At 38.4% G+C, this 26877-nt stretch overlaps 1 protein-coding gene across 1 annotated transcript in view; it reads right to left on the bottom strand.

The window, feature by feature from the left end:
* The window catches only part of Glis3 (GLIS family zinc finger 3), a 603766-nt gene that overhangs the window by 74122 nt on the left and 502767 nt on the right, over window positions 1-26877 (bottom strand). Inside the window, exon 11 of the mRNA XM_033757696.1 lies at window positions 25406-25516. Within this exon, the coding sequence (XP_033613587.1) occupies window positions 25406-25516 (111 nt within the window). The remainder of the gene's footprint in view (window positions 1-25405; window positions 25517-26877) is intronic.

Genomic DNA, 26877 nt, shown 5'->3' with positions numbered 1-26877 from the left:
GCACATATGCCTTAGGTTCAGCACCACTGCCCTACAGTAAGGGGCAACGAGCTTCACGGGCAGCTCACTTCAATTTCTGACAGTTCCAATTGCCAAAAGCCTTCATATATGAAAATGCATGTAGCTCTCAGAAACTGTTAAGATTGCTTATAACCAGGTATTTATAAATCTGCAGCCAGGTTCATGGATGTACTAGGAAGACAGAAGATAGTTATGAGTTTTGGAAACCAATCTGTGAGTCTTTGAGTGTTAGTGATCCTATCTTCAATCAACCACCTGAAGGCTTAATTTCTCAGCCTACCTAAGTGCAAGTAAACAAACTGGCTCTTTAGCTTCTGTACAATCTCCCATTAGGAAATATTTGTTCCAAATGACAGTTTTTCAACCTTAATCATGAAATTACCCATCAAGGCTTGACAAGGTTCCTGCATGAGGAAATTTGAGCTGTTTCCGTCACAATGCAGGGAATTTTCCTAATATATAACAAGGCATGGTCAACAGTGATCTGCACTTGGTGGTTGTTGTTTGAAACTATTCTGTTAATGTTTATAAGCTCTTGAAACAAGAGATGGAAATTCTACTCCCATCATTTTCTCATTTCAGAATGATTGAATAATTGTCTGAGATTAAGTGAGTCAAGTGGAAATAATTAGAAAAGGGAAAAAGGCCCAGATTCTTCAATTTTCAGCTCCATTCCATTTTATTACAAGAGCAAAAGTACTCTGTTAGTCTGAAGTCGGACATAATTCCAAAGAAAATGAGACAAAATCAAAGGCTTTTTGTTTTCTCTTTCTCCAGTGAGCACGCAGTAAGCTGGGCGAGTTTATGTTTCACCTTGTAGGGATGTCTTTGTTCTCTAGAAATCATATGCTACCAATATATGTTTCTGAAGGGAAAACAGGTAAGAATTTTCCCCCAGAGGGTTAAGGTTTATTATAAGAACATTCTTATCAAGTGTTCTCTATGACACTTCCAGCAATGTGGATCATAGGGAATTAACTCATTGCCAGAAGGCTTAAAAATAATTACAATGAATTAACCTATTATATTAATTACAATTAATTTTCAGTTGAATCTAAGGATTCCATCTCTAGGGGGTTCCTCAGCACTGACATTTATGAGGTGGCTTTGGCATCTCATAGGTAATTAATCTCCAACAATCTGCTATCAAATTTGTGTCCTTTGGGAATGACCAATTTGCAGAGAGAAAAAAAAAAGAGTAAAGGTTTAGAAAAATGGCTCTGGAAGAACCCTCTTTGGGAACATAAGCATCCAAATTGGCATCTTGAGCTTTTATACAAAGGATGCCTATTTATTTAGCAAACTCTAAAGGCCCTATATTTTATCCACAGCTGATTAATGACCACACCAAGATAGCTGACTGGATATACATGTCAGTCAGCATCTCCATAAGATACGTGAAAAATAGGTACTGATATACACCCGATGAAAAGAATGGTTATTTAGTAAAAAATGAAGGAATCTTTTCAAAGAAGAAAAGGATTTCAAGTAAAGTGGAGCTAGGGTCCAATATCCTGCCCACTGGTCCTATACCATTGCTATTCAACTGAAATCTCCATAGTGGAAAAGTTCTACACTGCACACATTGGTAGCCACCGGCCACGTGCGATTCATGAGCACTGAAGTTGTGGCTAGCACGACTGAAGAACCAAACTTTAAATTTCATTTAAAGTACATTTCAATTTATAGTACTGAGCTGCACAGTGCTGCTTCCTACCCTGGTGTTAGTTCAGCCTTTGGATGACAGGGAAGTCACTTTCTTACCACTCCTCCAGTCCCCAGAAATTTGTGCCTCAAATTGAACTATAATCCGTCTCATCCTCCCCACCCCGGGGTTTACTTCTCCAGTTGTCCCCAGCCCACAATTGTTCCCAAGTAACTTTGCTCACAGTTTAGTTTTGCAGTTTTTTTAATAGATGAGGTTTCAAAATAATGTGAAGGGTTGTGGAGAAGCTTCTTTATCAGCCTTCTTGGCAGGTTTTCTCCAAGCTGAACACTGTTAGTTTTCAACAGAGTTAAGAGGATTCTTAAGCAAGAAGAGTTGAGCCCTTTTTATTTAACTAGCTCAACTACTGTGAGACCTGCACAAATATATTCACTTTCCTGAACGCAGTTCCCTTCTGTAAAATGATGGCAATACCAGTTTCTACCTTGGTTGCTTTGAGACCTAAGTATGATCCAGGAAAGCACTTAATACCATGCTTGAAACACAATAGTCACTTATTAAAACATCAGATGCCATTTCTTCATGAAGTGTAGTATTTTAGCCACCAATAAAATAATTTTTTTTTTGGTACTGGGACTGAACTCAGGACCTTCACACTGAGCTACAATATAATTCAGCCTTAAAAAAAATTTTTTTTGAGATACGGTCTTGTTAAATAACCCAATTTTTTATAACCTTCCCTCAGTCCAGAGTGTTGGGATAATATGCACATACCACTATGTGGGGCTTAATTACTCTTTTTTTTAATTAAAATGTAAAATTGTCTTTATTCATTGGTTGTATGATGATGAATTTCTTTTTTTTTCAGCTTTAATTGAGTTTATTTGTACATTTTAGGGATACAGTACAGTTACATTCATTGTTGGGATCTTGTACCTCTACATGACAGGTCTTGGTTCGCAATTTTTCCCCTTGTCCCTGCCCTCCCTTCACCCCTCCTCTCCTCCCCTTCTACAAGCACTTAATTACTCTTAATACTAGATCTTTCTGAGATAATCCAGCCAATACCACCCAAATACTGTGAACTGAACCAGCAAGTAATACCCAGATATTAATATAGTGGACCAGCTGTCTGAGCATGTACAATAACATAACCCTTATTCTAGGTTTTTTAGATACTGTACTTTCCACTCCTTCTATTAACACAGCCTAAAATAGTCAATAGGTTTTTTTAATCCCTATTATTCATTTCCTTCCTTCCTCCCTCCTCTCCCTGCTTCCTTCTTTCCTTTCTTCAGTAAATATTTGTCAAGTCTTTACCCTGTCACTCAACTATGCCAGGTCTAAGAGATAATTTTTTTTTTTTTTTTGGTGGTACCAGGGATTAAACTTGGGACCTTGTGCTTGCAAGGCAGGCGGTGGAACCACTAAGCTAAATCCTTGGCCCCTAAAAGATAAAATGGTTCATCCAACAATAGAGAACCCTGCCCTTGTGCCACGTAGTGTGGTGTAAATAAAACTCATCAAGTAAAATTCCTGTATCTTTTCCAAATGTGATACTCTTTATCCCTGATGGCTCCAAGAGCTAACTTTTTAAAGCTCCATTAAAGTTTACTAATACAAAATCTCTTTTTAAGCTGCACTTCATTCAACTGAACTTGCTAACAGAGGCCCCCTTCAGTGCCATTTGCAAACCTGATGAAAATATTTTCTGGCACTAAGCATGGTGCTAATATCTCTGTTCCCGAGTGAGTTGTCTGTAAAAAATAGCCTGTGACCTTTGAACAGCATGACAGCATGCATAAATAAGCAATAGCTCATGTACTATATGGACTGTAAAACTTAAGAGTATGGGTTGTTCGCACTACTTGGATTTGAACTTTTATATCCTCACTTTTGAAATAACAGAAAGTCATGAAATGCTGTTCAATATTTCTTAGCTTGATTTTCCTTGTAAGATGCGGATCATCATGGCAACTAATTTACAAGGCTGTTGTTAGGGATAACATGATATAAATCGTTTCACCAACGCTTGGTTTTAATGAGGGTTAAACACTTGTTAACTTACAGTTCTATTCTTATATTTTCATTAATATTCAGTGTGGAGGCACTATAGTACTCTATAACATCCACTCTCCATTTCTTTTTTCCACCAACTAGCTTTAGAATCCCTTTTATATCATCCTTTTCTTTTTATATACAGCAGCATAGCAACATGACAACAGAAGGGTGAGAAAGTTAGGTCAAATCCAAGTCTCAGGACTGCGTAGGACCTTCTTCCGCACAGTGGGGTAACAACACTAACTCTGTGATTGTTATAGGGTAAAATGACCTGACTGAAGGGTAAATGCTAATGTTGTGTACACTCATGGTCTTTTGTCTCACATTTTTCTTAGTGTGTATTAATTATACAGAATAATGGGTTTCATTTTGGCAGATTTGTACATGCATGGTACATACCTCAATCATTCTCCCTCAAAGCTCCCCTCATTCTGCCCCAGCTTCAGTTTTCTGGGGGTCATATCCACGCTCCCTATTATCCTTCCTTATACCCTTTCCTCCTCTTTCTTTTCCTCTTGTCTATTAACAGCTATCCCTTCTGTCATCTTTTTTTTTAGATTCTACATATTAGGGAGAGCATGTGATATTCGCCTTTCTGAGTCTAGCTTATTTCACTCAACATGATATTCTCCACATCCAACCATTTTTCTGCAAATGACAAAACTGTGTTATTTTCTACAGTTGAATAATACTCCATTGTCAGTACTCCATAAAAATACCTGCATACCCAGGCTATCATTTTTTAACTTGAGAGGAAGCTGTTATATCATCGACACCAATATTGTGTCAGCAATACACTGAGGTCTTGCTTAGCCTTGGAACCAGAGTCAAAGGCCAAACTGTGTTCCAATCAAAACATGAAAAGTTTTGAATATCATTCTGGAATTATTCTATCTCAAAGAATGTAGCTAGCGTTCACTTTCTTGGAAAAGGCCAAAATTTATCAGAAACAAAATATATTTTCAGAACACTCAAGGGATGTGAATACTTCATCTAGATGCCTTGTTTACCAAAATTTGTACCATTATTCTACCTGTCATGTTGGACAGAGCTAGGGAGTTGAGTTCAAAAGGATGCTGAGATCAGAAAGGCATGCAGCTCACGTGTGCTTCTTTTTTGTACAGTTACATTTGTAAAAATACCACTTTTCTCTTAAGTCAATATTTTTCTAAAACTGACACCAAGAACCTTATTTTATTTCTGACTAGAAAATGATACATAAATGGACACAGCCAAAGGTGTGCTTCACAGACCAAACTTCATCAGGAGGTGTATTTCAAAAGCAGAAGACTAAACAAAAGGATAGGTTCTTTTTATTTATACACAAAAATATGAATATGGAATTGATCATTGTGACATCCTCCTTCACCCTTTGGGGCCAGGTCATGGAGTTGTGAAGACTGAAAGCAAGAGAGAGCTAAGCGTCTACTTCCATTATAGTTTCATAAATGCCTGTGAAACTGGCTTACTGTACTAATGTGACCAGATACATAATGTGACCCATTCAAGTGTAGCATTTTTCTTTCCAGTCAAGTATTCTCAAGCTTTAATAAAAGCAGCCAGCTCTCTTGTAATTACTTCCCCTGTCTATCTTACTAGCTCTGCATTGTCTTCCCTTGAATTGATTTCTGACTACAGCCCCTGCCTAGGCTATAAGAAGTGTAGAGAGGAACTAACTGCAGAAACAGAGGATCTCATTTTCTCTCCCTTTCATGTAAGAAAATTGGACTGATTAAAGAAGATTTAAGGCCGATTTTAATGTGCATGAGTGGACAGCTTTAAAAACGTTAACTTCTAAAAGTTGAAGGTTGTCATTTCAAGACAGCATTTGCTTTTTGCTCTCCCTTCCATCCCACTCAACAGGAGCTTAGTTTACCTGAAGTACATCACTGACGTTATCATTCCTCCAATTCGAAGTCCCTCGGTGATTTCTCTCAAATCACAACCTACAACCGGAACTCATGGGCTGTAACAAGCTGGCTTCCCCTGGCTGCGCAGCTTCCTGCTCCATGACTCAGGTTGCGGAGAGTCAAGATGTTCTTCCTTACAATCCTGTCCATTCTGAATCTGAAGTCTCACGCTGCACTTGCAACCAGACCTTCCTCTTCTCTAGTCCCCTTTGCTCTGTAATCCACTCTTGTACAACACATTGTGCAAACTCTCCAAGATACAAGTCAGTGTCACTTCTCCATGGGAGTTTTCCTACAGATGTTTCAAAACCTTTGCTTTCTTTTTAGATTCTAATAGAAATTCCTCTTCATCTTGGTGATGGCCACTTTTGGCTTTCTACATTGTATAATAGGTACTTAGAAGGGGCTGGGGATTTAGCTCAGTGGTTCTGCCACCTGCCTCAAAAACACAAGGTCCTGAGTTCTATCCTCAGTACAAAAAAGAAAGAGAGAGAGAAAGAGAGAGATAGAGAGAGAGAGAGAGAAGTAATAGTTACACATGTATCTGTATGTAGACCACCAAAGGGAAAAAAAGGTCTTTGTAAACAGATTGCCCTAGGCAGTGGATTCTGCAACACTTCTGTGTTTCTTTTCACACAGAAGGTACTCTATAAATGTTTGGGGTATGCATGAACAAATCAATGAATGAATAAAGATGAATCAATAGCTGCTAAGGATTCATTAATCCATGCTTTTCCTTTAGGGCAGGCCTCCAAGACAAATGATCAATGTAAGGAGAACAGGGTAAAGCTGTTTAAGCATGCGTAAATTATCAGTTAAGAATAAAATGGGAAATAACCCAGTGAAATCTTAAAAGAAGCCGAAAGAAAAAAAAATTAGGGAAGTTTATTTCCTTACAACAGTTCCCATTCATGCCAAATTTTACTTCATAATACTATTCCCATTTATATATTTCCTCTTGGAGTGTGCCTATGAGCAATCCTTCCAACAGGACATGTTAATTCATTACATTGATACATATTCTTTGTATCTCTCATTCATCTGGAAAGGCTAGGAACAAATCCATTTTTTACCTTGCTTTTAAAGCAAGATCCAATATCTATCATATATCTAATAAGCAGAACACAGAAATTTCAAACTCAGTGGACTTGAAATACACGTTCTAGTCCCCCTTTTGACAGAAGCCTCCATCTTCTTGGTTCCTGCTTGAATAAGTAACGAGGCCGTAACCCTGGTCACCCCGGCCACTACTCCATGCTCAGTTTTTAATACTGCTCCACAGCTTTTCCTCTCTAAGATAATTCTTCCAAATAAGAGCTTGCTCATTTTACTGATGGTCACCTCCTCCTCCTCATCCGAGGACTGTGTGAGTGATGCACCAGACCCGTGCCTTTTGGATGCATTGGTAGAATGAAGCTCCTCTCAGCTGTCACCAGAAAGGAGGCCAGGTTGGGAGAAGTGCCTCAGACTGCAGCCCAGAACAGACTGGACTCCTCCACACCTTTACATTCTGCTGAAGTCATCTTCGCATGAAAATCTACTATTTTGGGGGGGAGTGACACCATTTTACTGTTCTTCTTATCCATTCCCTCTACTGAATCCAATCCATTCACACACACACACACACACACACACACACACACACACACACACACAATCTGGGCACAGTGACACACACCTGTAATCCCTGTTCCTTGCGGGGCAGGAGGACTGCAAGTTTTCAGGCCTCCCTGGGCAACTCAGCAAGACTTTGTTTCTGATTTAGATTTTCAAAAGGGGAGGCAGGCTGGAAATATAATTCAATGTCCCCTAGGTTCAATCCTAGGACCACAAAATAGATAATAAATAAAGTAAAATAAATAACCCTACCCAAGAAATCCAGACTCAAAAGCCAAAAATCCAGGAGAAAAATGAGAAGGCTAATCAATGCTGTGAGTGGCCATTCATGGTACAACGACAGCATTTCAGAAGGAAGGCTTACACATCCTAGTCTAGCTGGTCCAGCAGAATGATGAGGAACAAGACAAGGTCAAGGCAAGGAAGCTGAACCAGAGCAACCCTGTATGTTGTACTCCATGTTGGAGAACACAATGCTAGTTTTCTTCCTCAGAAGTCCCGCCATTTACAGGTTTCAGCATATAAACTTTTCTCAGGATCTACCTGCAACTTAAAACTCAGAGGTCTGCTATGTCTAATTCCATTCTCAAATGCTCTGGACTTCATGTTGCTTATCTGTCATAATTATCAGCAACCCCTTGGGAGGATACTATTATTAGAAGTAATTCCACATTCTGACACGGCAGGAAGCTAGTATAAGTCGGAGCAACTTTAGATCTGCAAAGAGCCTACGTGCTGGAAACTTTCAGGCCACCAGAAATAAATTCATCAAAGAAAAACTCTGATATATATGTTGAGAGAAGGAAAAGTGCCAAAAAAAACCATGCTTCTGTTTCTTCCCCAGTGATGCCTCAAAGGAGAAATAGGAAGATGGAGTCACTGTAAAGTCAAACAGTATTTCAGAGGCTTTGGAGAAAGAAAATCAGGCTTTTTTATATCAGAAATTAATGAGTAGCATAAGTTTCCTAATTCATAGAGAAGATAATCGGGGGTAGAGATACCAAGACATAATAATCTGTCCTTCTAAGAATCCTGTTTTACTATCCATAGAAACTAAAGTCTGTGTTTTTCAGCAGAAACCCAAATCTGCTGACAATGGAGAGCACACGCCTTTGTAGAACCCCTGTAGTAATCAGACATCAAGAAAAGGTATAATATGAAAACAGGCGACTTAATTTTTCTATACTACTATGAAGATCAAAAGAATATCTCTATTCTACCAAGGAGACACCCCTCCCCCAGTCTTCTACCTCCCTACGGGGAACCAAGCAAATTCCTTGGTTTCTCATGTCATTACCATAGCTGAAATGATGTAACAATAACAGCAAACAGGGTGTCCCCCTGTGCCAACTCTCTAATCAGTTTCAAAGTATGTTTTGTTGGTTCTCATTGATGCCACTCAAAGGAACTGGTCACTCGTGGTCTCAAAAGTTTTACAACAAATTGTGTGATTAAATTCCTTAAACACGTCTGTCCATTACTAATCCTCTTTGGCCAACATCCCTTTCAGAGAAAAATTGCAGCGCTGCATGGTGCCTGATTTATATTTCATTTTGAAAACAGGAAGTAAAGGGATTAAAGTTAAGGATTAAAACACTTACTCTTTACTGATTTTTTTCCTTGTCCCAAATGGCTTCCTGGTTGCTATGGCTACTGTTCACTGGTCCTTAGCCCTGAATGTTTGTCTCTTCGCATTAATAAAATATTTTAAACAAGGCTTCATGAAAAACAAGGGGAGAAGTAGCTTTAAGTTCAACTGCTCTTAAAAGAAGCAGCAGAATTTTCTAAAAATGTTTTTTCTTTGTCCTTGTACTGGAAGCTTCAAAAAGGAAACTTGAACTGAAAGACAGTACAGAGGCAAATCTAAAGATGAAGAGGGCAAAATCAGAATTATTCAGCAGGAGCACAAAGAGATAACTCTGATATAGAGAGTTTGTCCTTAGCTTACAAACCAGTGTTTGTAGGAGGATTAAGGTTTCCGGGGAATTTCTCAAATGTTGTATCACCACAAAACACTTAAAAGGCAAAAATGCATGTAAGTGCAGTGTTGTAATTCCAAATTGGAATTACCAGGCAGGAAATGAAAAACTGAGATTTTTCACTACCACAAAGTTCACTTAACCCCGTCAGTGCAAACATCACCGCTTTGTATCAAAGCTGCTGGCATTTGCGCTAGCTTTGGCAGCACACATACCAAGTTGCTGATGTTCTTGTGCAGCAGTCCGTAAGAGTGTGGCCCAAGAGGCGATACCCATGGGAAGCACAGGCTGTCCAGGCCGGACATGCCTCCAGGAGCAGGGCACACAGAAGGAGCCCAGCCAGGCATCCAGAATAGAGGGCGAAGCTGACGAGCGAGCAAATACACCTCCCTCTGACACATCCCTTTAAAACACTCTACTGACACTCACTTTAGAAGAATAGTGCCTACATTTTTTAAAAGCCAAGGAAAACTGAAGAGATAGATGCACTATAGCAAACTCCATTTTAAGTTCTAATCTTAAAGCCCAATAGCAAAACAGGCTCCAATGTAACTTGTGCGGTGATTTCTAAAACACCCGCCCCCCAGCAATGCTTCCTACAATTGGATTTTTCTCTGTCTTGTCATCCAGTGGTTTCAAGTTACTGTTTTATTTCATAGGTATCTGCTGAAGTGACCTCTTCCAGGTCTGTGTATATTTATTATTTCTCGCTTCTTCCAATCCCAAACTCTTATTAAAATCACTCTTCCAATCGCTTCTAGGCCTTTTGGCTAAGATCAAGTGTAAAATCACTCTTCCAACATAATACCCACAGAGGACAGTTGCTCCTTGGAAACTGGTAATTGAAGGTACAGTGATAGATTAACAGCAGTGAGGGAACCATTGCATTATTTTTGTCATATAATGAAACATTTATACAAGGATCTTGTGGGGATAATTCTGTAATGGAAGAAAACAGTTGAAATGGTGGAAATTCTATGCATTTAAAAAGACTAGTAGTCTGGGTAATTTTAGTTGTGGGGGAGGGTTCCAATTCAAAACATTAGATAACTGCTGCTACCCATGGGCAGGGCAATTTTAGATATGTGTGGGGGTGAAAAAGTCCAAATCGAACCATTATGCAACTGATGCTACCTATAGGTGGGACTTTAGACTCTGAAACAAATGGTGGATGGAAATGGTCAGAGCAAAATACAGACTTATAAAATATAGAACATGCCTTTCAGATATCTGTGTTTCTTTTTTCTAGCTTGGGAAACCATTTTTACTTTTCTTTTGGAAACCATTTTTATTTAAGGCTATCTTGAAGATTAGGGGTATTCTAGGGCAGGGTAAGGATAGTCCTTGAACATTTGCACTCAAGAGGTACCAAACAGAACCTACTATTAAGAGGCAATTCTCGTATTATTAAGAGATCTCTGTAGTTTGTTCATGACAAAGAGGCATGAACCTTCCAAAGTAGCATCCTTCAAACATGTTTATATACCAAATAGCTGTCTCCCTCCTGATCAAAAGGCAGGCACACTATGTTCATTCTAAAAGATTTGCTTTCTAAACTGAGGATTCCCTTCCTATAACACAACCTACTGAATGTGCCTGGTCTTCTCCACATTACCTTGTGGGAACTGGGATTTAAACTAACCTAAGGAAATGATTATACTCTGTCTCCTGCTATTGCCGTGAATATCAAGCTGTCCTTTGTCTCAGACCCAAGAGGCTCAAGTCTTCTGTAGCATACATGAAACTGCAGCATGCTAATCTGTTATTTTGTGCCAAGGATAAAATTTCAAACTCTTTACATAGGGCCATCACTAGGATGTGAATGACACTGGAACATTTTTGGGGGAGGGTCGGGTCTATAAACTCAATTTGAGGTACTCCAAATCAGTATATCAGCAGCACTGTAGAGGTTCAATCTCAAGCAATTCAGCTAATGAATATCCTACAGGGCCAGCAGGAGTAATCTGCTCACTAGGCCACTCTGTTAGGACTGGGGCCTATTTATGAGTTTCCAAGATGATCTCAGAGATGAGCCTGAGAGCTTCTTGCAGTATTTAGTTGATAGATGGGGTAGAAAGAAGAGAGCACACTGAAGGAGAGAAGAAGAGCTGGCACTTAGGTAGGTCCCAGCCTAGGTCTGGGAGGCAATTGCTAGCCCAGCTACCAAGAAGGGTTCCTAGAACACTTGAGAAAGGTACTCTGAAGCATGGGGCTCCATGCTACCCAAGTGTCTCTAATAGAAGGCCACAATGATAATTACATTCTTAATGCTGCAGAATTACTGTGAAGATGAAAGGGACACAGGCACAAAAACATCCAGGAAATCATGCCACACAGGTATATGATGCTTTCTATTGTTATTTTTCCCATTTCATAACAGGACGGAGATGGGAGGTGGGGGAGATATTACAATCTACTGTGTTCCTCTGCTCATTTGTGTCATGATCTAGGGCCCTGTGTGTATCTGAGTTCTTATGACCTGGAAATTGTGTAATTTGCTCTTGGCATTTTTTTGAATAATAAAAAGAAAAACAAGATTTAAAAAATGGAAAGGAGAATAGATCATTCTTGATTGCTATTTTGAGTACACAAAAATGGGATGTGATTGCTATGTTTGCTTGTGTACAAATGAGGAAATGTCAAGGATGTTCTTTGTACTAGTGTCTCAAAATACAAATTCTATCCCCTGTCCGCATTATTTACATTCCCATACCCAGTACTTGTGTGCTAAGGTAGCCCAAAGCACTACTGTGAAACAAGAGCTTCTTGTTTATTGTGCTCAGGCAGCTTTCCACCTCTTTTCCACTCTGAGTCCATTTTCAGAGTAATATCCTGGGGGACAGAGAATGAGAAAAACGAACTCATGGCAGTGATTTGTATATCTTCCATACTTAGTGGTCTTAGGTTACAACCCTATGACTGCCTCTGACCGAAAGCAAATCAGACCTAATGCATTGTGCTCAGTGATGTCATCATTCTAATTCTTTTGATAGGTGTGGAATTCAAAGGCTGCCTGACAACAGGTTGAGCTTTGTAAGTGATCTCAAAGTGAGAAGACTTAAAATTTTATTTCAATCATTCAAGTAAAGTGCCCCTCTCATTTAGCAAAGTTGTTTCCAAGAGCAAAGAAAAAAATTATTTGATGAAACTACTTATATTCTGGAGTCCAATATTTTTTTGCTAAGTCCATTCATATCTGTGATTATTCTGTTGAATAACATAACAGCCCTGCAGAGGTATATTCTTTTAATGTTAAACTTGAAACTCAGAGAAAGTGTAAATAATTTTTTTCCAGAGTCAGAGATAACACCATTCAAGCACAGTTCCAAAGCCTTCCTTGCTCTTCTTTAAAAACAAGTCATAACCACTGACAGAAGAATGTAGTTAATTAAAATAGAAAAATGAGAAAGCTTGAGCAAAATGGTTGGAAAATAGGTTGGTCTTTGAAAGAGTGATACCAAAACAGAAGAGGAAAAAAAAATCTAAAAATCTAAGTGTATGAAAATACTGTACAGTGAGTAATATATATGTAAAAATGCACTTAGCAAATCAAGTTTCAAAAATGGCCAATACTAAGAATAATTGCAATATATAAGACAATGACCTGAGTAATATCTATCACATATAAGTTACTTCAAATCAATATAATAATTCTTCATGGAAAAGTAAGAAAAGATCATACACAGTTCATAAAATGGAAGTACAAGTGACTAATAAAATATTGAATAAATAAATTTGTAAGCAATCGAAGGAAAGGTTTTACAGCAATAATCCCTTTGTCCCTTATTCATCTATCACATACACACACACACACACACACACACACACACACACACACAAACTCACTCACCTCTCATTGGTAAAGTGTGAGAGATATATGCTGTTATATAGTCCTAACAGGGATTTTAGTAAATTGTTATACATTTTTGGGACACTGATTCAGCAATGCATTGCCTAAGAATTTATTGTACAAGCATTTGTATCATAGAACTGTTCACAAGAGTGAAAACCTTGACACAACCTAAATCTCTACAAATAGAAGACTGATTCAACAAGATGCAATATATCCAAAATGCTTCCCTTAAAATTATAGCTACTAACAAAGCAAATATAGCTACTATTCCCATAAAAAGAATAAAAGTAAAGAGACATGATAGTATGTTTCTACATGATAGAAAAAACATATGGAACAGCATACACTGATGTTAAGCCATTGTGATTCACTGATTCTGAGACATACTTTAACATCTCTGATATCAGGAAATGTGTTATGGTAATCAGTGGTGTACTGATTTTAATGTAAGTATGCCTATATATGAATTTTATCCAAATATATATCCTTACAATTTTAAAATGAGAATGGACTCCGAGAATTATGAAGTTTATAAAAACTCTATTACCTGACTTGTATTTGGCCCACAGAGAATTGTGCTGAAAAGGAAATGCTAGAAAAATACTTGCTAGGGGGACTAGCTCAGCAGTTCCCGCAGCCTGCCTTGCAAGCGCAAGGTCCCAAGTTTGATCCCTGGTAGAGAGAGAGAGAGAGAGAGAGAGAGAGAGAGAGAGAGAGAGAATTGCTAGGGATGGAGGAGAATCAGGCCCAAGATGGAAAAAAAGGAGAAAGAGGACTCTCATAGCTAAGCAGGGAATTCAAGGTTTTAAATCCACACAAACACTGATATACATTTATAAAAACACCTGTAAATGTTGTTATGCATTGAAGTATGCTTTGAAAAATTACAAATAGATAAGGCCAGAAAAATAGACAGCTATCTATGCTCCAAATTTAAAAAAGGCAAAGATGATAAAGCTCATAAATGTAACTGATGACCAGAAAGCATAAATATCATGCTTGGAAAGATTCCAGAAAGAATCACAGGTCGGTGAGCAGTAAAGAATAGAGGAAATCAGTAGGACCTAGAATGGGGTTATTGAGAACAACCAGAGCATCATTTCCTACTTAAATACCATTAGGGGAAACACACATACATAATGAGCCTAGAATTCAACAAGGTATTTAGCAGCATCTCGTGGCTGAGAAACCGGAATTATTGATAGCACAACTGGGTGTAGTCATAGCTGGTAAGATTGTTGTAAAGAATGTTGATTAACAGAAATATAGTGACCTAATTGCCTTGTCTCTTTTCACCCTAAATCCCAGTTTACTACCCACATTATGAGCATAATTACCACCCTAAATCACATATCTGACCAAAGGCCACGTTTAACATCTTAGCGGGGCATAGAAGGCCCATCAGCATCATTTCCCCAACCTTTTCAACTTCAGTGCTTGCCTCAACAGTCAGTAAATGACAATGGAGGTCTCATGTGACCCTTGCTGAATTCTATCATATGAATACAATGGATAGCTGAGAGAGCAATGAGATACATATGCTAAAAAAAATTTAAAAATCTTGGTGATAAAAAAGTTGTTGAGAGTTGGGGATATTAATGCAGTGCTTCTTCATGCTGCATAGCCAGCAAGGTCACTCTGGAAAAGGTACGTCACTCTTGGAAGACAGAACGATGATGCCATGTGGCAGACACTTCAGGAAGGTAGGATTTCTTTTATCTAATATAAAGAATATTTGGATGTATCAGACTCACTAAACAGCAACAGAAACAACAAAGATTATTGTAAAAGTCTGAAAATATAAGATCACATGAAGAGGCTTTGTTAGTACTGTTTGGGACTTTTAAAATATGAGTCTCACACTAGGCTTCAGGGTGGACTGAGTGATCCTTAGGACCCTTACTTGTAACGTGAGTGCACTACAGTCCTAGTGCTGGCACCTGACCCTGTGTAGTGCCAACACAGATATCCATCCTAAAAGGCCTCTGGAAAAAAAATACCTTTCTATTCTAGTTTTAAAAAATAGATTTATCCTTTAACAGTTAACGCAAGTGAGTGCTTTCTCAATAAATAGAGGAAACTGAGCATTTCATGTGTCACATGACACTTTAGCTACAGTTTGAAAGGAGGGCTCTGGATGGCAAGTGGGAGAATAATCTTTTGCCAAAACAGTTTGTGGAATGCCAAGACTGCAAACAGTATGTCAAGATTTAATGGATGGCTTTGCATTAGGCAGCATTAACCAATTCTGGCATGTCATCTGTAGGTCTTCTGGCTGCAGGAAAGCAGAAAAGCACCTTTTACCATCTCACTTGGCTTCCTTCCCAGTTCTAAACTTTCTCATTTCTCCAGAAGAAACTCACGAGAATAGAAGTAGCAATAATAATTTAAAAAAACTTATCCTGAGTCTGAAGGCCAAAAGAACAGAACAACATAATGTATACATAATGGTTCTGAAATGTAAAGGCACTAAATGTAGGAAAACTAAGACCTTTTCTCTATTAGCACTACCACCATGATAACTATTAAAGCATCCAAATCACAAAGATCGAATTCCAACTGATGAGCAATTTAAATGGTGCCTGCAGAAGGCCCTAAGATTTATTAGACATATTCTCTAAGTTCTCAAGGAAAATCAGGTGAACACAATTATAGTGGAGTACTTTAGTACACCATCACAAACACATCGAGACAAAGAGTCAACAAAGAAATATACTCCTAAGTGAAATAAATAAGTCACACATGCATAAATACCAAATAGTTTCTCTGGTGTGAAAAACTATAATGGTACATAAGATCTTAATGATATAACTGACAATGTGAAATAGGAAGAAAAGGGCTAAAGGTGTAGGGGAAGTGGTAAGAGTAGAGGAAAGGCAGCAAGGGAAAAGAAAAAAATGAGAAAGTGGAAATAAAGTATTTTTAAATAGAGAAGGGAGGAGAGGGTAAAGGGAGGGCAGGGATAAGGGGAAAAAATGAGAACCAAGACCTGTCATGTAAAGGTACAAGATCCCAATGATGACTGTAACTGAACTGTATACCTAAAATGTACCAATGAACTCAACGAGGAAAAAAAAGAAATACCAGAGTTGAATTGAACATTTGAACAAATGAATTTCATAGGTACTACAGAGTTTCACTCAGTAGCATGAGAATACATACTTTCAGCAGCACACACTAGCCCATTAGGCATGCTTACATAAAGTATGGAAAACAATCAAAATTATCCCATGCATATTATCTGATTATAGCGTGATAAAACTAGAAGTCAATGGCAAAAAAACCCCACAAAAATTACGTAAACACATGCAAATAAAATGATACACTCATGAATAATCAATGAATCATGGAAGAAATTAGAGAATTTCTACAATCAAATGTTAAGGCCACTACAACATACCATAATGGACACAATGAAAGCAGTGCTAAGGGAGAAGTTTATACTTATGAGTGCCTACTTCATTAAAATATAATACTCTGTCTTCCAGCATGGTGTCTTTAAATGAACTCTGAAATATATCTGCTGTGAATAATTGTTGTTATAATGAAAAAGAATGGGACCAAGTACATCGAATAATTAACTTCCTTCTGTTTTCCAAGTGAATGATCAATTTTCATTAACAAAAAGGACACTTTGAGGTTTCCCCAGACCCCATTTTCATGTAGTTAGTGTTACCTCCCAATAAAAAAACATTCGTTAAAATTTAACATAATGGATTTTAGTGACAGTCAGTCTTATGAGTCCCTTGGCTAGTCTACAGTCCCTGTCATTCAACAAAACATTCACTCTTAAAGGCACGGGCATACAGCATTTTTAAAGGTGTGCTTAATATTGTCAATTAAGTGATTTTACAATGAAGGAGATTTTTTTTTTTTTTATGTGGACAGACTTGATCCAATCAGATCAAAATCCTTAACAGCACAAGAGTAGTTTCTGTAAGGAAGAAGAAATTCTGCCTGTGTAATGTAGTTTCAGCTCCTAGCCAACAAATCTCAGAAACTAAGAACTGGTGCCATCTTTATTCTGTCTATTTACCCCTGGAATTAAATCAATCACCACTTCCGGTCCACTCACTGTTGTCACAGTTACCACTGCCTTTGTCCAATCCTCTTTTAGATCTTGTAAAAGTGAACAAAATTCTAGTCGGTACAATTGCTTCTATTCCATCTCCATTCTAAGCTTCAGTTCACCACTATACATGTGCCTCTTGTCAACATCCAGTTCTAAGATCTCTGACTACTTCAAGGGAAAAGTGCACCTCTTATCATTTTTGTATTTCCAAGCACTTTTGCAAAAATGGTAAAATAGCAAATGTCAGAAAAATAGTAAATGTCAAGTATTTGTTGAATAATTTGAGTATTTTAAAATTTTGTACCAGTAGAAGTCAGCTCTCCAGAGTATGAGGCACAGAACATTCTTATTTGGGCAAAGTTTTGAGGGGATTTTGTAACTAAAACCAAGTCAACAGGAGTTCTGTATTTCTTTTTACTCAGAGGGTCTTAAATTTCAGAGAGTGAGTGAACTCTGAAACTTCTCAGAAAAAATACATGGTGCCGAGCAGTTCTGAGAGCTCCCTAAAATCCATCCGTGCGTACAATATTCATCCATAGTCTAAGAATCCTAAGGTAATAACCCCTGGAGAGAATCAAGTATCACAGGTTCAAATTTAATTTTAATTTCCTCTGGTCTGGGTACCAGTTTTCTTTACTTTTTCTGGACCATTTGTTTGTTTGAGGGGCCAGGGATTTAGCTCAGTGGTTCTGCTGCCTGCCTCACAAACGCAAGGTCCCAAGTTCAATCCCTGGTACCAAAAGAAAAAAAAACTGGAAGATGTAAATTAGCTTTTGGGCCAAGGATTTAGCTCAGTGGTTCTGCCTCCTGCTTTGCAAGCGCAAGGTCCCAAGTTCAATCCCTGGTACCAAAAGAAAAAAAAACTGGAAGATGTAAATTAGCTTTTGGGCCAAGGATTTAGCTCAGTGGTTCTGCCTCCTGCTTTGCAAGCGCAAGGTCCCAAGTTCGATCCCTGGTACCCCCCCAAAAAAGAAAAGATCTATTTGTTTGTTTGTTTAGGCAATATCCATGTGTTCTAGTGAGACAGGCTTGCAGTGATAGTGAACTTTTTAGAGCTTTCAATAACAAACAGCCCACTGCAGCACGCATGCCAAAGGTTCTCCACCACTGGGATATAGCAATCACCGAAAGATGATTCAACCTTATAAGGACACTCAGTTCTCAAGAGGCAAAGTATTTCTAAGGACATTGTTGTTGTATTGTCAGTTACAACAGGCTGCTGTGCACTGCAGGTGTGATACAGCAGTGCTTTCCACAGAAATAGCTCTTCTCTCACAGCTATGGCCCTGTGTTTGGCTTTCAAGCTAAATGCAAAGATGGGGAAGTGGAAAAATCAGGGGAAAGTAACTTAAGCTTAGTCACGAAGCAATTCATGGCACTGCTTAAAGAAGCCCATACCTCCTCTTGATATCCAACCCAAACACTACTTTGAGACATGGCCATCTGCCCAGTATCCACCCTGAAAAGTTTTTGTAGTAGGCTTATCCAAGCCACTCTGTGAAGTCACCCTGAAAATAAATCCCCACAGCTCAGAGCCAAGATAGGAACAAATGGGGAAATACTACCCAGGATGTCAAAGACAAAGCTCAAGTGAAGCTGAAAGGGACAACAAGAGAGAATTAGTAGGTCAAACTGTTGGAGGAAGCAGTAATTCAGGTCAGGAAGATTTTGAAAGCAGAGACAAAGAGTGGACACCTGAGCAGGACAGTAGTGAGCTACATCATGATATGTCACAGGCCACTGTGTTAGGCAGCAGGACTCTGAACCAAATGTTTTTATTCCCAAATCATTTTCATTAAGAATGCAAAATATTCAGTAAAGAAAAGAAAATGCAATGCTTAAAAAGCTCTGTCAGTCAATCAATCACAAGAACAATTACCTATGAACTATTTCTATAAGATAGCTGTGTTAGGCACCGTATGACCTGAGTTGCTCATTAAAGCACCTGTCACAGTGTCCCTATTCTTTTCGTTCTTGGCCAGAGAACTTGCTAAATATCCACCTACACTTTTGCTCCAATTAAGAATGTTCAGGAAGAAAAGAAATAAAACTACCTCACTATGTATGGCAAGGCATTGTAATACAAGCCGCAGATGTCCTTGCTGCTCTTAAAAAATAAAATAGAAGACCTCTCTCCTTAATACCATTGGCAAAGGAATTCCCATGTACCATGTTCTGGAAGCACTCTCTGGATGCAAACTGATCACATTTTCCAACGGTACCAAAAGTATCTGTCTCTGTGTGTCCCCTGTTGGAATGCCACCTTCTGGAGGGCTGAGCCAAGCTTTCTGTGGTTCAAATGCCTCAGAGCTACCACAGGGCCTCGCCTCACTGCATCTGCAGAGAGTCGTGCACACTGATCATCAAAGCTGGTGTTTCTATGTGGGGAATGGAAGCCATGATTTTCACTGACCAGCATCCGGTCACTCTAGAGCCACCTTGACCAGGGGTAAGGCTGCAGAAAAGGGCAATTCAAACATACTAGGATGATGCTGGCATCTACTGCTGTCATCTTAGCGGTACCTACCAGGAGCCTTGAAAATAACTTCAAACAGGAAGGCATAGTATTTTGACTGAATCTGTGCTTTATTAAATTTTGCAGCAAATACATTTCTTTTCATTTTGAAAGTCATTTCAATGTACGTCAGCTCAACTCCTCAGTCTTTTCCAGACTACCTCACCTCCACAGACTCTCTCCACTAATATACATTCAACCCACAACTTGTTTGCTTGCTTGTGTTTATGTTTGTGTTCGACTTTGCCAATGCATATCTAGGAGGGAAGAAAACATGTCTGTCATGTGTGTGTGTGTGTGTGTGTGTGTGTGTACACATATCAGTGCCTGGCACACAGTAGGTGCTCAGTAAATATTCATCAAATGGAATAGATAAAATAAGTTGATATTGTACTTCTCAAACAATTTAAGAATGGTTTGAAGAGATGTTCTAGAAGAAAAAAAGATTGTTTTCCCTATCTAGTAACTTTTAGGTATTTTTTTTTTTTGTTGTTGTTGTTGTTGTTGTTTTTGTACTGGGAATCAAACTCAGGACCCGGCACTTGCCAGGCAGGTGTGGCACCACTGAGTTCCATCCCTGGCCCCTCATCTAGTGATGTTGAGCAATGCCTGATATTATCTTCCCTAAGAAATACTGGGATAGCCAAGACTCCGAGAACTCTTGAAAGGAAGATATCACTGAATACTATTTAATGCAATGTTTCTTAAACTTATATAACTATAAACAGCTTTTTAAAAAGAAATACCCAATATAATCCTGTGGAATGTGTTCCAATGAATACATTTTGGGAAACAGCTCTCAGTATTAAATTAGACCCCGGGCTATGGCCACAGGGGTGGCGGTATACATTTCCTTGTATTTATGAGGCCAGAGACAGACTTTCTGATGACTTATGAAAGGAACAGAAAGAAACATTGCCATTTACTGTTCATCCTCATGGACAACCTACCCCAACTCCTACAGGTGTGAAATCTCCACTCTTTCTGAGCAGCCCCCGTCACTGGGCAGCACCACGCTGCTCTCAGAACAAAGCTGGCAACCTCATCAGGTCTACTTCAAACAGGAGCTGCCAGGCGAACGGTTTCAAACCTGAATCTGTCTTACTGATGTAGGTCTAAACTGAAGGTTACGTATTTCTTTCGTTTAAATTTAATTATTTATTAGAGTACTATTTTTCTCCCCCCAAAATCCGTTTTACAAAGAAAACTGCCAGAGTCTTTCCTGAAATGAATTCCTCTCAGCTGAGGCATCGGGATATGACTTTGAAGTGCAGCTCAAGTTATCTGTCACCAAGAACTGCTAAGGTGCAGCAGTTTGTGACGCATTCAGAAACACTTTGTTCTGTTTGAACATTAGCCCTACAACAGCACCGCTCTAGCTCACTCGCATTCTAACAGTTTCTTAAATGTGGGAGGCAGGGAGTGCTGGCTCATCTTGACAGGCTGCGTCTGTGATGTGTGCCTCTTACTAATACTCCATTAGTAGTGGGAGCGGTTTTAATTTATTCCTGATGAGAAACAAGAAAGAAACAGATGATAAAGGCTGCAAAATCGGGGGAGAGTCCTCACTGTGTACCCCACCTGCCATTTAGACCACGACAGAAAACAGCTGATTGAAAAGGCCAGTGCACTTAGTCCTTAGTCCTTTTTCTACATGCCTCAGCTCAGAGAAAAAAAAAAAATAATGATTTTTTTACATACTTTTCAAGATTCCAGAGCTACACAAAGCAAGAGGAAGCTATGTGGTTGTTCCGAACATACAGGGGAGGGGAGATGGCTCTAAACACATATCGGAGTTCTTAGAAAACTGTATTAGAGAATTGCATTAAATAAGCTGCTCTAACTTAGCCAGAAAGCTATACAGAGCTGTTCTCCAAATAGCAAACACAAATAAATGTTTGACATTCACACACGTTTCAAAGACTGTGCTTGGTTTGTTACAGCCTGAATTGAGGTATAAGAGTGAAAGTCATCGAGTAGAGCAAATTAAAGGTCGATGTTTAACAAACATTTAACAGATTGTGCTCAAAGTTCAGAATCTCTCTGGAAGTGTGAAGTGGATGAAACATTCATGTCACCTCTAACTTCTGGCCAGGTTTTGCTTGCATTCACTTTTTAGAATACTCATTTTGATAACAGGCAAGAGTTGAAGGAAACACCCGTTCATGGCACTTCCAAGGTGAAAATGAAAAATTCCGATAAAGCTCACAGCCTTGAGGAAGATTTCAAGTGGCTTACTGCCTTGGTTCTCCCCTATTTCACTACACATTATCAGATGGAATTGAAGGACAGATTCTGCCTTTTGCTCTACAGGCTAAATTCTATTCTCAGTGGAGATTGTTGCTGGTAACTTGAGCATTTTTTTTTTCTTATTTATCTGTGTAGCCCTGTTTCAATGGACTCATGAAATGCAAAGTGCACAGGATGGAAGAAATTTGTACCTTGGCTGATAGAATGTGTAGGTGTGAAAGATTTATGCAAAGAGAAAATTTACTCTCTGCATGTAGTGAGCCAAACTGTCCCCATTTCTTTTCTGAAGAGTTTTTCCTTCCCTTTCTTTTTACACCTCGAATGATGTTTAACTGAGAGTCCTGGTACTTCTGTTTTCAGTAGAACCTATCAGGTACAAGAAAGGGCCACAGGCTCATGGCCAGGGCATCACTTAGGAGATCCTGGCCTTTCCTGATACACATTTTTAAAATTCATTAAGTTTATTGGTTCATTTTAGGAATACAAAATGATGACATTCATCATTGTGATCTCGTACCTTTACATGATATATCTTGGTTCTTATTTTTTTCCCCGCTCCCCTGCCCTCTCTTCCACCCCTCCACCCCTATTTACAAAAACCTTGCTTCCGTTTTTTTCCTTTTCATATTTATTTCTTTCCCTTCCCCTTTGGGCCTTGTCTTCCTATTTCGTATTATCTATTACACATTTTAATCCTCATATACATTTAAACTAACAGTTATGGATGCTTTGTTAGTGGCCCCAATTCCAGAATACGGCTTCACAAACTGGTAATGTTAAGACCAAAAATATTGTCATTTAGTATCTGGGGAGAAGTTAAAAAGTGGATTAGAGGCAGGCAGGCAGGCAGGGTATATTAAACTAGTCCATGACTAACAGGGTGTGACAGAAAAGAGTTTTATTCTTTTCAACAAAACAATTCCCTAGGGCTGGGACCATTACTCCACTGTGCCTTTATCACCTTGGAATTTTTATGGTTATTTCTGATGAATTCAAATTTTTGTAAAGGCTTTTTTGAAATGATGCCAGTTTTCAATTTTTAATTAAAGTCGTAAATAATCTTAATTCTGCCTTAAAAGGTTTATTGTTTCTTTCTTTCTTTCTTTTTATTATTGCTGCCAGGAAATATTTCAAATACCAAGACCTGATGTGAGCAAGCAATTAGAATCTCTCCAAGGTCTAGTAACAACATCGTGCCATGTAAATATAACACACTGGTATATCAGTCCAAGATTAAGAAATGTAGCTTGACTGATCTCAGGTCTATTAGCAACTGCTTTTCTGGAGGGAGTAACATTTCCTCTGTTTCTTGGACAAAGAAATTCTCATCACTTTCATTTCTACAAATTAATCCATTGCAGATTCACAAAGGGCTTTAAAAATTAAAAAGCAGGTTAAAATTTGGAAAACAGAAAGTGTAAGCTCACTAAAGGTAGGATAAAAAGCAACAAGGTCAATTTCAACCATTTGGAGGAAACAGAGTAAAAGTCATCTGAGATAAATCATCTGAGAGATGGCATCGCATTTTACATAAGACAAATTTAAGAAAGACCTGCGATGTTTGACACAGACTGTAACACTACTTGACAATACATCCCTGAGATCTAGACTGTCTGTCTAAAGTTGCTGGTAAATTGTCAATAATATTGTATTCTTAGTCTCAAGGTCTGTTTTTCTTTTCTCATTTAGTGCTTTAAAAATCTTTCACACAATCAAAACTACTCTACCTTTATACAGAGGAAGAAACACACCATATCTGAACAATAGAAATCATAAACAATTTCTGAGAATATTCATTGTTTTGTTCTTTTATCTGTCAACCCAGGAAACCTTCTTAAGTGGAACACTGTATTGTTGCTTATTTATCTACAGAGGGGATGAATACGCTTTCGTTCCAACAATTATGATTATGCTCTAAAAAGTGCTCTCCAATTTTATTGATAAATTTGATATTGCAAGCAAAGCCTGACATGTGGGACAACTTGGAGAAAGAGAATGATCATACAGTGAATACCCTTTCATCTAGGAAAGCTATTTTTTAAAAGAAATACAATTTACCACTTCAGATATTTAATATACACATGACAGAAACCATTAGCCAGTGATTCTGCTGCAAGTGCTTAACAGTATATAACAAGGGTGTACTATTTTAAGAAGAGTAAGCATTTCTTTCCAATTTTATTTGCACTATTACTTAGCAGTACTGTGCCTTTCCTTTCTGAAATCCAAGAATATATTCAGGGCAAATGATCATAGTTATCTATTTACTGGGGTTCAAACAAAACAATTTAAATACATTTCTAGAGAAAAATAGATGATTTTAACACTTGATTTACAAGCTTGGGGTGGTGCACAATTAAGTGAATCTATTAAATCTTCCCACCTGAGTATTTTTCTGACAAGGAAGAGGTCAAGTTCTTTCCATATATGAGACCTTAGCTGGCATCGTGTCAAGTTTTTCTCAAGGGAGAAAAACTTCAAGCAACAAAAACACTGAATATTTTCCAACATCAAATGTTAAATCCCATATAAACCATGAAAGAATGCAAGCTTTCTACCTAGAAACCACAGTGACCTGAAAACCCTTGCTGTGGGGTTCAATCACTTGAAACAATTTTGAATCTCAAACTATGCTTACATTTGTTATGAAGGGCTCTGAAATGAATCAGGTGCCCATCTCAATACAAATGAACCACTCAAAAAAGCCAGGGTAGTTCAACATGTTTACTGCCACGGGAGAAAAGATACAACGGTATATTAAAAAGTTTAAAAACTCAGTTAATAGGTCATACCTTGAAAGGGAGTAAGCTCCCCGTATTGAGCACAAGTGAAGATCAGTATGGCCAACCACTTGCCAGATAGGGTGAGGGTTGGAGGGCAAGGTGGGCCAACTGGCTGGTTAATCTGTAATACTTATCCCAAGTCTGAGATGATTTTTAAGAACTTTGAAAAGTGCGCTAATTCCTCACTGTTGTCAAAGTGACTTTAAATTCAATTCCTTTTTCAGGCTTGTATACACAGAACTTAACAAGAAACCTTCTTGTTCTCTACACTTAACAAGAACATTCTGTTTTTATCCTAGAGGTTCACCTACCTTTTTCATAAAGCTAAAACGATTGCAGCCAACTGATATTTGATGAAATAGTATGTCTCTCAACAAAGGGCTTTTATTGTTTTTTTTCTCAATTCAACTTTCTTACCCATTTAAACCTAATTTCCATAAAAGCCTTTTGTTACTTCCTGGTTTAAATGACTTTCACTAATTTCCTTTGATTCCACCTGTAAATGCCTTGCCCAGAAATTCTTATCTGGCTATATCAGCTATACCTAACACAGTCTTGTTATTAAGCATCTTACACTTTAAGAAGTGTAAGAGTTTCCAGTGCACTGTAGAAGCTCCACGCGCTACAGAGCAATTTAAAAGTTCTTTGTCTGGGTGGAGAATTCTCTTCTAAAATTACCTTTTTCCTTGCTTGTTGATCTTTGGAAGAATGTGCCTTCACGTGCTTTCTTAGGGAGCTTGGGTCTGTGTAGCGTTTGGTGCATCCTGGAATTTGACAAGCATAAGGTTTCTAAATAAGAAAGAAAAAAGAAAAACCAGCTGTGGTTAAATTATAGAAGCAACCAGGGAAGGTTCTACTCAAAGATTATCCAGAGCGTGAATTGTTACCAACCAACTAATGTGAAGTGCTAGGTCATACTCACACACTTTAATTAGAAAGCCCAGGAACTTTGAATCATGGTAGAGAGGACAGTAAACTCTCAAGAAACAAAGAGCTGTCCGATCCTTGATGATTTTAGACTGCACTCTAGCCACAAACCTCTTGTGGTCTTTTTTTTCATGTGGAAATTATTAGTAAGCATCTCCCATCATACTTACAGTTATGTTTCCCTGAGAACAATCTTTGGTACTGTCAGAAACTAGTAAACACATATTCTTTAAGGGTTCAGGTAAAGAAGCTGTAGAAAAGTCCAGAAAAGACTGGGTATGTTTCAGAAGAAACCTGATTCAGAAAGAGAGAGGGAGAGAATTAAGAAGGAAAAATTAGCATAAAGCAAGTGAAAGACAGTGTTGCAAATAACAGACACGTGAAAAACTGGCAAGAAGAACATTAATATTATTAGTTGCAGGGAAGTCCTGTTCTGAGCCTCAGTTAAGTGAATAAGCCCCTGGCTGAGTGTGATTCTGGCTATTCCAATCTCCATGCTCCTGAGATGTGAAGTATGGAGCCTAAGACTGAATCTGGAATTTACTTTACTTTCATATCCCTGGTGCTTGGTACATGAGAGTTAGAAATGAATGAATGAATGAATGACAACACCTCACATGCACAAAAATTTCAGCATTATTATTTCTATTACAACGACAACATTCTTGTCAAGAGGTTTGAAATCAGGACTCTTCAGTTGCAAGATCAGCCCAAACCTTCTGCTTATCCAAGAAGTGAGGTAAAAAAAATGCCCCAAGATGAACTGCATTTGTACCATGTATTCATTGTCATTGATCTACTTAGTAATTTAGTACTTCATCAGGTAAGGTAAGAGACCTGTGCCTACAGGAGGTGAAACACAAGGAGGAAAACTGAAACCTTGTCTCCAAAATAGCAATCTTGCTCTAGAGGCTTCCATACTACTGACAACCCCCTCCCCCATATTTTCTTTTATTGTTTATGTTTTACTCTTGTTTCCATGTGCATTCCTGTCATTTTGTGAGCCAACATGCATCTGGGTTATATTATTGTCTTTGCTAGAAGCAATATTTATGGTTCACTACTTTTTCCTTCCATTTTTAATTCCAAGAACAAGGTAAAATCATGCATATGTAATTTAATTTGACATACCTAGTCTGAATTCTAAGTTTATATCTGATGTGTCTGTTGATTGGCTGACTGACTGAGATCACTCAGTAGCTCTCACACTTTCAGAATGTGCT

The sequence above is a fragment of the Fukomys damarensis genome, unplaced genomic scaffold (genome assembly GCF_012274545.1).
Source record: "Fukomys damarensis isolate Sample0158 unplaced genomic scaffold, DMR_v1.0_HiC HiC_scaffold_31, whole genome shotgun sequence".
NCBI lineage: Eukaryota > Metazoa > Chordata > Mammalia > Rodentia > Bathyergidae > Fukomys > Fukomys damarensis.
Note: the sequence above shows the minus strand (reverse complement) of the source record. Positions and strands in the feature narration are given on the sequence as shown.